The sequence below is a fragment of the Tachysurus vachellii genome, chromosome 14 (assembly GCF_030014155.1).
Source record: "Tachysurus vachellii isolate PV-2020 chromosome 14, HZAU_Pvac_v1, whole genome shotgun sequence".
In the NCBI taxonomy this organism is placed as follows: domain Eukaryota; kingdom Metazoa; phylum Chordata; class Actinopteri; order Siluriformes; family Bagridae; genus Tachysurus; species Tachysurus vachellii.
In genome coordinates this window covers 14,410,715-14,422,394 of record NC_083473.1, presented here as the reverse complement: position 1 = coordinate 14,422,394, position 11,680 = coordinate 14,410,715, and the positions used below count along the sequence as shown (strand labels likewise).

At 35.5% G+C, this 11,680-nt stretch overlaps 1 protein-coding gene across 4 annotated transcripts; it reads right to left on the bottom strand.

The window, feature by feature from the left end:
• Nucleotides 1–5,601: 5,601 nt before the first annotated feature.
• Nucleotides 5,602–10,566, bottom strand: sh2d7 (SH2 domain containing 7). Of its 4 annotated transcripts, none has more exons than XM_060886654.1 (9): nt 10,436–10,566; nt 10,164–10,256; nt 9,548–9,666; nt 8,419–8,567; nt 7,875–7,964; nt 7,429–7,594; nt 7,175–7,336; nt 6,175–6,876; nt 5,602–5,861 (listed from the first exon to the last, which is right to left on the bottom strand). In XM_060886654.1, exons 2-9 carry the CDS (start codon nt 10,204–10,206, stop codon nt 5,817–5,819), a joined length of 1,476 nt encoding a protein of 491 aa, XP_060742637.1. In that variant the 5' UTR covers nt 10,207–10,256; nt 10,436–10,566; the 3' UTR covers nt 5,602–5,816. The 4 variants fall into 4 exon arrangements, with proteins under 4 accessions (XP_060742637.1, XP_060742639.1, XP_060742638.1 ...); XM_060886656.1 differs by having other exon boundaries at nt 10,164–10,233; nt 10,406–10,549; XM_060886655.1 differs by lacking the exon at nt 10,436–10,566 and adding an exon at nt 10,406–10,424.
• Between the last annotated feature and the right edge of the window lie 1,114 nt (nt 10,567–11,680).

Here is an 11,680-nt window from a genome sequence, read left to right as displayed (position 1 = left end):
TATAGTGTAGAGTATTGTACATCCCATTCCACAATCATGGAAATGAATATTAAATTGTTCCCACTTTGCTGCATAACAGCCTAAACCTTTCACGGAAGGCTTTCAAGAAGATTTTGGAGTGAGGCTGCAGGGATTTGTGGTCATTCAGCCACAAGAGCATTGGTGAGGTCATACACTGATGTTGAACAATAAGGCCTTGTGCGCAGCTGTCATTCCAGTTCATTCTAAAGATGTTCAGTGTGGTTGTGATTAGGAATATGTACAGTATATTCAAGCTCTTTCTTAGCAAACCATGTAAAATATGGATCTCACAGGAGCATGTTCATGCTGGAACATCACTTAATTAAAGGTGCTACCAGATTCAAACACACCCTAACCCACTGTGAGCTTCCAACCTTTTGGCAATAAGAGCACATGTGAGGGTGATGGTCAGGTGTCCACAAACTATTAGCTATATTGTGTATATAAACATGTAGTTTATAATACAGTTTAGGAAAATAATGTAATTAGATTTTACCTGAAACATGTTCTGAAAAAGAAGCACAACAAAGAATCCTTAAGGGTGCTGGAAAACAAACAAAATGTTGATTGGGGTAAAAAGTTTGCATTGATAATACAGTGCCACATAGAAATAGTGTAGAGTCAGAGTGCAGCAGTGTGCACATATTAGAGGAAAGCAGCCTGTGTTAATATGCAATTAATTCCTGCTGCATTTACCTCCAGCTCCCTTTATGAGGCCTGTGTTAAAATCTGTGGGGGAGGCAAGTGCTGATGATGCGGCTTCATTAATTGCACTCCTCAGCCAGAGCAGCTGCTGATTTAGATCCCCCAATAGCATGACTTCTGTTCGAGTCTGATACAGTTACCAAGCCTGCCGGACTGTAAAGTAGCCATTAAGCACATTGATTCACCAGCCTGTAGTGCAATGTAGGGTGTTAGTCACTCACTCATACACACACTGTTCTCTGGTTTTGTCAAGCTTCTAATTCAATTTGAACATTGTGAAAGTGCAGGATGGCTCCAGGGCAAAACTACATAATGTTTGGTGTTTTAAAAGCAGCTCAGCAGCGCTCAGACCTGTGATTCTTTGACAAGCATACTGGTTTACTTAAAAAATCGGGTTATATTTTTTTCTGTTCTTTGTCCTGTTGATTGTGACAGAAATCAATGAACTCTCAGCTTCAAAAAAGTTTACTACCTAAAAATTGTACCTTGCAATAATACTACTGGTGCACAAATAAGGAACTATGCACAGTGCTCATTTGTTTGCTCTGCCATTACCACGTCACTCTTCCTGCTCACCGACCCATATATTTACATTACATTTATATTCATTTTCCTGCTTGTTTCATACAAGGTTTCCAATTCTTGATTTCTGTAATCTATAATCTTGCACTTTCTATCTTCTCTGGGTGAAAGAGAAAGAGATAATGCACATATACACAGAGTTGAAAGGTTTTTTATGGAGGATTCTGTTTGTGTTACTCAATACATTTGTTACAATGGAACTATTTGAAGTGCAATGTGACATGTTCATCCTAACAGACGGAAATCGTCAAAAGGGAAAGCAAACTCTTAATTTCTTAACTGTTTTCATGTATTTAATAAAAAAAAAAAAAAAAAAAAATAAAAAAAAAGATTTGCAGGAATTTGCTTTTAATGATTCAAATGCTGAATTTGCATTAGAGTTTAATACAAAACCATCTAAAAAAAAGGTTTTCAGCAAAAAAGGGTTTTAGTGTGTCCTACTGTGTGCCACATAACATGAAAAAAACTAAAAGATATATATCCTATTGTATATATTTATGATGCAAATCATAATGGAATCAGCGTCAAATCACAGACCTCATTGAATGTGAGGTGAATGATTGAATGATTAGTCCATAATGGAGACATCTAGTATCTTTAGGCACATAAGATTATTACAGATGAATCTTCAATCTTTCAGATAGACATATCTCATTATATGAAAAATAAAAATTAAATATAGCTGCAAGCAGCACGGTGCAAGCAGCAAACAATGCACGGTGAGCAAGTGCATCAAGTAGGTAAATATCAGTGGACTATTTTATGTTGATACTGACCAATTTGGGGACTGTAGGTAAATAATTAATTGCCCGATCTGTGCACCAATGTTTGTTTTTGCATTACAGAGAGCATGTTAAGGGATCCCAATTGGCCAATGTGTGCAAAAAAAAAAAAAAAAAAAAAAATTTATAAACCTGAGCAAAAACAATAGGGCTTCGCACCATTCGGTGCTCGGGCCCTAATAACAAAAACGTTGAACTTAAGATGGTTTATATTTCATTAATACACAGTGCTGCACTGTATCAATTGCAAATCAATTTGATATGCAATTAAAATTTGGAAAAAAAAATGCTGAAGTCCAGAAAATTTTATCCAACACTTGGGTGGTAAAACATTGAGGAAGTTTATGATGCGCTCATCCAGCCTTTCTGTGGCTACTGTATGCTAGTCATTCTGTAAAACAAAGAACAGTAAAGTAATCTTTACTAAGGTAAAGTACATCAGGTACAGAGGGTGATGAACAATGAAGATACTTAGCTAAAGTATAAATTTGTGTTAAATTACAGTCAAATTAGCTAGCAATTGAAATTTTAATAAAAGACAATCAGATATTTAGAAAAAAAAATTCTCCCAAGATATCATGTCCCCTGAAACCCATAGTAGTGACAAATGTATTTCAGGATGCCACCGGTTACTTACCATATTATAAGAGACAGCTTTATGGCCCCTTTACATCAAGGTTTTGTCCAATGTTATTTTGCTTAGTGTTTGTGCTTAACTGAAAATGATATAATGTTACTAGGGGTCATAATAATAATAATAATAATAATATTTTTTATAAATATATACATATAAATAATGTAAATCATGTATATATCATGTGCTTAAATGTTATACTGTGCAAGATAGTTGAAGATACTACTTTATGCTATGATAAGCATATACACTATGCCGTGACTGTGTGACTTTGATTAGCGGTTGAATCAAATGACATGCAGACATAATTCTTTACTCTTCTTTACAGAGGATCACAGGACTTCATGATTATAAAGCCAGGATGTGCAGCAAAAGTTTACTTTGCTATATAAAGCTTAGATAATAGTATAGACACCTTAGTCATACTCTTTTTTTATTTTTATAATTTGCTTAAATGACACTTTTATATTTACTGCATGCAGTAGCAAGTGACAAAGATATATAGCATTTTATGTTGTACATCCGATATAAAGACTAAAAAGATAGAAATAACTGAGTTTGCTTTTACTGATTGCCACTTTCATTGCCATGCCACTGTGAGTGCATTTATTGGTGACTTGAGACCATACTGTAAATTATCAAGCTTGATTACACAGAGGTAAAGGTAACGTTTTGTGCACACTTTCAGGAAACTAAACCTATTTTAAATGCATTATATTACCAAATATTTGTAAAGTTGTGTGAGTGAGTGTGTGAATTTGCCTCTGCAATGGTCTGCACTCCATCCAGGGTGTCCCCCACTTTATGCCCTGAGTCCCCTGAGATCCAGGTTTCACCTTAAGATAAGCAGTACAGAAAATGCATGGATGGTTGTAATTAATTTGATAGTTAAAGCTGATTCTGATACAGCAGCAGATAAAGATTTTAGAAAATAACCTCTATTACATTGAATATGTCACAGGATGATGTGGAAATGTTTTTGTACATTTTTGGCTACTGTGAAATAAATGACTGTTGAATAAATGACTGTAAGTGAAGTCTTAGATGCTGAAATTCCACTCTTACCCATGATTTTAATTTAGTTTAGTATATGGTTACATTGATGAGAAATAGAAAATTGTTATTCTTAGGCAACAAAATGCATTTTTGAGGGAACAAATCTACAGTATATTAATTGATTTTTGCATTTATTAGGCTAAGTGAATTACATCTACCTTGAAATTGAATGGGGGCATAGCAGAATAGATAGGCCTCTATTGTACTAAAGGTATAAACATTATAATAGTCTGACATTTGCTTATTTATAGTCCACCATGAGACCTTTAATTAATCCACTAACTAGAATTTTATTGCAGGCTGTGGGAACTACTATGCCTAGCACTCAGGATCATTCATGAGAATGTGAATTCATTCAGCTTTTAATTTTCATGTGTATTATAATGAAGCCATGAACCATACAGCTCCATGCTGTATGAGTCTTGCTGTATGGGTCTTGAGTCAAACGTGCATATGAACATGTGCACATATATGAACATTTCCCCCATTTTTTTATTGCTCAAAATTCTGTAACTGTTATCTTACCTCAACAGACACTTACACAATACATATACCGTGCTCGATCTATCAGTGTTTCCATGCATTCTGTTTTCACAGACGTTTCTGATATTTCATAATACGCACCTTTACGATACACAACCTCAGATGTGAAATGTTTTTAGATGTCTAACATGCATTGCCAAGTCTGGATGTCCTGCATTTCACACTTCAAGCACACATCTCTCACTGGTGTAGGGTCACGTGAATGATGCTCAGCCCACACTCGTTGGTAGTGACTAATAGTATCATCTGTCAGGAGATTTACTGTGCACTGCAGCCCACCATCTACAGTGCTCATGCTAATGAGAGTGTGAGGCGGGGAGCTATCTGCACACAGGACTCTTCCCCACCTCCACATCAATCTTACTGACAGTCTCAATCACAACAAGCTCTGTGACTTTACATTTTCTTTGGGTCCCATTTTCAACATTTTTAATTTTTAAAATAAAAGTACAGCAATAATTAAAAAATATGTTATTCTACATCATATTTATGTTAAAGAACTACTAGAATATTATAGATTATTTAAACCTGAGAAGCGATAAGATCGAAGTGTGAAAAAAATCTAAATGTCACATTTCCTCTATCAACATTCACAGACACACACACACACGCACACACACACACACACACACACGCGCACACACACACACACACACACACACACACACACACACACACACACACACACACACACACACACACACACACACACACACAGCTATCTTAAAGCACAAACAGCATTTCTATATCCATAAATTTTGATAATAGTGATTAAAACCTAGATAAGCCTGATATATTGGTTATTTTCAAAGCAATTGTATTTCTCTAAAATCAAAAATGTTCTAGGTCATTTCACATTGCAGCATAGTCAACGGGACATAAGGTGTATGTTGATTTGAAAGACTGTTTATCTTTTCTCTGTTTCAGAATGGAGGTGGCTGAATATAAATCAGTGGAATGAAAAACACCCAAAGTCAATTAAAATGTTTTAGAAATAACAGACTTCCTTTTCACCCCCCTTTTATTCCAGTTCTCTGTGATTATGAAGTGACCAAATGACATTTTTAAATGTCATCATGTGAGTCATGCATCTAAATGTAGTACCATAATAAAGCATCTTTTTAATCATGGCCATGAGTAAGTATCTAGTTAACACAGCGTACTGCCAACCTGATGCAACGCCACGCTGCCAGTAAGCACCAATAACACCAATAAGCACCAAAGGCAAACCCAGTGTTTATGGATAACTAGATTTTTATTAAGTTAATAAATACAAATGCAAAACATACCAGTTTAAATATTTCTACACAATAAAAACAAAAATCTATAAAGGACACTAGAATAGAACCTCATGAATTCATTTTAACATTTGAATGGATTTAGAATAGCCTTGACATAAATAAGGTTAATAACATGACTGCTTTTGTGTTTAGTGTAACTCTCATGATTTGCGTGTTTATATGTAACAGTTGATTTAGTGAATGAAGACTTGATCATTTCTTCCAGTTTTCAGGGAGCAGTCGTTTCCACTTGTCACCCTGCAGGAAGAAATGAGTTAATCATTACACAGTGTGAAGGGAAATATTATTCAGTGAGTCTAGTCATGCAAATGTAAACAGTAAGCCATAGAGGTTCGTAGAGCTTCTATTTCTTTATTTTGAGTTGATATAAATAAATAGATTAATGCTGAAAGTTTAGCTGATACATGACATTTTTATCAGATGTTATTTTTAGTCAAAGAGCCATCTTGTATCTACAGCAATATCCTGTTGAAGTTCAAATGAAAGCACCCATAAGCCTAACGTGTGTATATCAGTCACCATCATATGCATATCATAGTCATATAATCACCTTAAAGCCCCATGTTGACTCGCTTGGCTTTGGTTTGAAGTCTTCTAGTGTCTCATATGTGTTTCCATGAACAGAGTTCTCGTTTGGGTTTGTAGTGGATCTTGATTCAGGAATTTGCTCATAAGTGTTCTCTAAGAGCAAATGGTTTGGCCTGGGTTCACAAGACACTTCAGCATATGTAGCATGACTCTTTCCTCGCTGCTGCATGTCTATTTGTTGGGAAGACTTGCCAGCCAGCTGATAGAAGGAATGATCACTTAGCTTATCCATACTGTGGCTGTGGCTTGGCACCTCATGGCTGCTGGTTTTCTTAGCATTCTCTCTCTGGGGTGAGGTGTGTTTTCTGTTTTCAGACAGCTGAGGTGTGTTTTCTGTAAAGCTGTTCACCGTATACGAAGGCTCTTCCTTTGTGTTATCCTCCAGTAGGGGGAGTGATTTACTCCTGCATTCTGAAAGGCTGAGTTCTGAATAAATGGTGGCTTTTCCCGGTGTAGGCATGTCCTGGGCTGTGACATTTGGTGGACCAAGAACTGGCCCAACTCCACTGTGTCTCGCCCGTGGAGCTCTAGCATCACTATCTCTGCTTTCCAGAGGCTTGGCCTGTTCCAGCTGAGCATATAGTACCTTACTGCTTGAGCTGCATTTTTCCTCCAGGGAGCTTGTCTTTACTGGGCATCCTCTTATTGGAACTGGAGGGATTGCCTGTGTAAGGTAATTATAACCTTTGAGACAAAATCTGACTAATAACATGTGACTAATAAACTAATAACCTGATAAATATAGCATACCTACAGTATGTTTCAGTACATATACAATTTACAACAGTAAAATGTACAAAAATAATCACACATATTAATTCACTATTTTATTATATTAACAATTAATTGCTTGCATGTTTAAAAATCATTTCAATGATTTGTAATGATATAATTGTCATTATTTGATTAAAAATATTATTATTATTATTATATTATATATTATTCTATTATGTTGTACATACCTGGGTGTTTTTTGAGCTCTTGGGTGGCAAAACTGGAGCATGCTGAAACTGAGCTGCCCGTTCAGCTCGCTGGTTCCAAATCTTCCTTACTGCCTCCACACTCACCCCTGGCTTCACCTTGGGCTCAAATTGCACCACATCGTACAGATCATTTGCAGGTAACTGCAAGATAATTAAGGACACATCTAAGTCAGGAAAAAAATGTTGTATACGTACTATACTAGGTTGAAGCATTTGAAAGTGAGGTACTGTACCTCAAAACAAGACACTGTTAAATATTCTCCGAATGGTTCAATAGGACTGGTCTTGTAATACTCGATCAGGCTGGTAAGTGTATCATGCATTTCAGTGTCTCCTGTCACAATAAACTGCCCCTCCTTATTCTGGTTGATAACAAAGTGTCGACACCGATCACGTCCTCTAAAAAAAAAAAACAGGTTGAATGTTTTGACTTTTGCTTATTAAGATTCGGTTCTTTTTTGAATATTAGAACTTTAAACCAATTTCCTCACTTACGATTATGAAATACAAATAATTTACAGAATGTTTTATACATTATTTTATACATTTTATACATTATATGTAAAACCCAGAAAATACAGAGGAGGAGACAGATGAAATTTAATGCCTTTACTCAGTGAATGGTGTCTACTGTTAGAGCGTGTCTAAGCGATAGATCAGATGATATGTTGAGACTCACCGATATGACAGGATGTATCCTGTAGCTTTATCACTGAGGCGAATAAGGAAACAGCCCAATTCTTTATCTCTTAGATGATCTTCTGCCTCCCTGTGTAATACAGTCCAATGGAATATTATTCTTTTGAAACAATTTTTATAAAACGTATAACACAGATGTTTAGAAAACCATACTTAGTTACGTTAGTTTGTAAGTTACACAAAAGAAAGAGGTGCAGACATAATTCACCAAAGACTGGTATATAAATATACAAATTAAATAAGCTGCTACCGATAATACTCTCCGATCTTTAAAATGACTTAAAGGTTTAAAGTTTTACAAGAAGAGTAAATTAAAGGACATTTCCAGAACTTTGGCTTGGATGTGTTAGGAGTTTTAAAAATTAAGAAATGTAAATATTATATCCATTTCCATATCACTGCCTGTCCATAATTTCACTGCTTACTTTAGAATGTCTAAAATGACTTAAATCATTTTAAATTGAAATTGTAATTTTAAATTATTTTCTATTTTCTTTATTTCCCTTTCTCACTGTGATTCTTACTTTCTGCTGATGAAGCCCTGGAACCAGGCAGGAAAGTTGCCTTTGTGGAGGATGAGAGGAGCCTGGGTCTCGGTGAACCACTTGAGGGCCAGCTCCCTCAGTTTGCTCTTTGTGCTCTCCGGATGCGTATGCTCCATCTTCACACGATCCTGAACACGGTCACAGAACAGAGAATTCAACACAGGCTCTGAGCACATGATATTAAGTTTGCTATGCAGCAGTGTGGATCTGACACCCTAATTTGCCTACTTTCCACCTGATGCTTGCGGCTGTCTCGAAACGGTTTTGTTCCTGTTTATCTTGCCTGTTCTGGTAAAGGCAAAGTGACTACTTTGTCTATAGCGACACTAGTTTTGGGAATCTGGTTTTACACAATGTACTAAATCTAAAAATGAACATAAATATAAATATTTAATATGATGATTATTGTTGGTCTGATTTAGGTACAGACATAAAGTACATTTGTGGCAATGTATTATGGAAATGCTTTACATTGAGGTTTTGTTAACTAATATTAAAATAAACTCCAGTATTAATACACCATGTTTTAAAATCAACATTGTATATTAGCACATGGATTAATTAATGTACATTTAATTAAATTCACTAAGGTTAATACATGCATGTTCTAGCTCTCCACAGGTAGGTTGATTGTAATCTAAGTCTGTAACCTAGTGAACCTGTGTTAATGTATTCATTGATAGAGACTTCAAAGCACTTTTGTACGCCGTTCTGGATAAGGGCTTCTGGCAAATGCCGTAAATGTTAAAAGAAATGGTAATGGAAAGGTATCAGAAATAGGTCCACCCAAATGATCAGTTACAAAATGATGATGAAATAATAAAATGACTTTAATACATTTTAACAATTAACCACACAAGTTAAAAATGAATGAATTAAATTTCCACAAGCTTTAAATGCAGTGGTATCATTACTTATGATGTGTTCATGGTTTAATAATTATTCACTAATCCAGTAAAATATTTTTAATTAAGGGAACCTTAATGTAAAATGTTAGCTTAATGTACATATGTTATACATAAAACCAAACATCAGTCAAACATTTAGAAAATCATTATAATGTGCATTACACTCAATTTTGATACATAATAATGCATTAAAAGTTTACCTTCATGCAAAATAACAGGCAGGTCTGGATCCTGTGTGGCCTCTTCTGCTCCACTGAGCGTTCACAAGTGACACGTGTAAGCTGAGTTTTGCAACAACTCTGTCCAAGGCACCAGAGTGCTAATGAGCACAAAACATGCGAGGATTAATATATTAATTATACAAGTTTACTTTAATTGATACTAGCAGCTCCTCAGCTGCTGTTGATTTCCACTGGCAATGATGAACACATTATAAAAGAGGTAGAAGTATCAGTTTCATAAGCATCTGATTCACTGAATACATACATACATGCATACATACATACATACATACATACATACATACATGCATATATACATACATACATACATACATACATACATACATACATACATACATACATACATACATACATACATACATACAATATTGAGATGTTATGGTTTTAAGAACATAGGAAATTATGTTATGGTTTTAAGAACATTAGGAAACTATACCTATATATTCTATACTTCATGTGCTGACATTAAATTTGTAGTAGTAATAATACATCATAAGGTTTATACACAATTTATTCCAAATGCTTTATTCTTACAAATAACCTAAAAAAAACTCAATGAACAATGGAGACGTACCTGTTGGGGAATGTTGCTGCATGTGGTGTGATTTGAGTCTCATATTGCTCAAGACAGATGTTCTATTCAGCTGCTTCAGAGGGAAAAGGCGTTCTAAAGGTGTACAGACAGTTACAATATTGATATACATTTACATTAGACACCTTCCATGGTGACTGGAAAGTTCAGGGGCAAAAAACTGAACAGCTCATGGTGGTTTGAGTGAGAGTATGAAAAGGAAAAAAAAAGACAGACAGACTCACATACACACACCACACAGGGTTTTCACAAACTTCTAGTTTCCTGAAGAGAAATGGAATTGAGCAGGCAAAGGAAAGAATTGCGGTCTCCGGGTGTTCACATACAGTGCAGCTGCTGCCAGCAATAGATGACGATACCCGTCATTTCCTGTAGGATAAATTGTAATGGTTATTTATTTTACAGAAGCTCAAAGCATTATACAAACAGTACTAAATTTGTTTTAAGGATGTTCACTATATGTATATTGTGAATAAGGCCTTGGGTAGGCAGGCACATAGCAGGCACAAAACTACAATATACAGGCGATTTTATACACTGAATTATGGGTATGTCATATTTTTGTCATAAAGTGCTTTCACCAACTTTAAATATTTAAAGTATCAATGTCTGATCATCTGCAACAGCAGCAAATGAGTCAGAACGCTCTATGCCACAAGGCCACAGTATCTAAATATCTACAATAATCCTGTATAGGCATTAGTGATTATAGCTGACTTTCACTATACTATATGCATGACATTTCCATTTACCTTGATACAAACAAAGAGAAAATATATCTAAGTGTATAAGGAATGCATAAATATGATTTATTTCTGAAAATTCCCCCAAACTGACATGAATTTCCCAAAACTTTTTTCAACAAAATTCTACTCTGTGTATTCCACTGATGAAATTCCTCTTGGGCACATACACATACACAGACACACACACGCAGTTACCATTAGAGTGTTTACTGTAATGTTGAAGTGCTACATCATGGTTAGTCTGCGTGTCTTCTGAGTGTTAAAGTGACCTACCTTTTCCCCTCTGTGAGTGGGACACCTAGAATCTACAGAGCTGATGTGTCACAGGTTTCACCTTAAGCTCGCTGAGCACTAAGACACACCCACATACAAGCAATTCAACCCTGGGGTGGAATTACAGCAGTCTTCATTTGTATTTCTTTGATGATTCACAATTGGTAATCACTGTGTGATATACTGGTTTCCAGCAGACAACACTGGTAAACAGGAAAGATCTGGGAAGTACAGAAAAGGACTGTAAATGACTGAGAATAATATCTCACAGGTTTTGTACACTGTTTTACAGGTTTTTGTACATTTTTACCGTTAAAAATTTAAACAATATCGTGTCAATTCTGTGATTCATGGAAATCATTTTTAATTTAAGTGCAAATGCAACAAGTTTAGTGAATCATGGCAATGTACGCCTAAGCTTTACTGTTGCTTATACTGAAACAAAACCCACTTTTCCTTCTTCTATTTGAGTCTATTCAC

Coding starts and splice junctions, on each gene's coding strand:
- sh2d7 (XM_060886653.1), bottom strand. CDS start 10,293: ATGTATATCAATATTGTAACTGTCTGTACACCTTTAGAACGCCTTTTC. Junction 8,568..9,547: donor GCCTGTTATTTTGCATGAAG/GTAAACTTTTAA, acceptor GACCGTGTTCAG/GATCGTGTGAAGATGGAGCA. Junction 6,877..7,174: donor AGAGCTCAAAAAACACCCAG/GTATGTACAACA, acceptor TACCTTACACAG/GCAATCCCTCCAGTTCCAAT.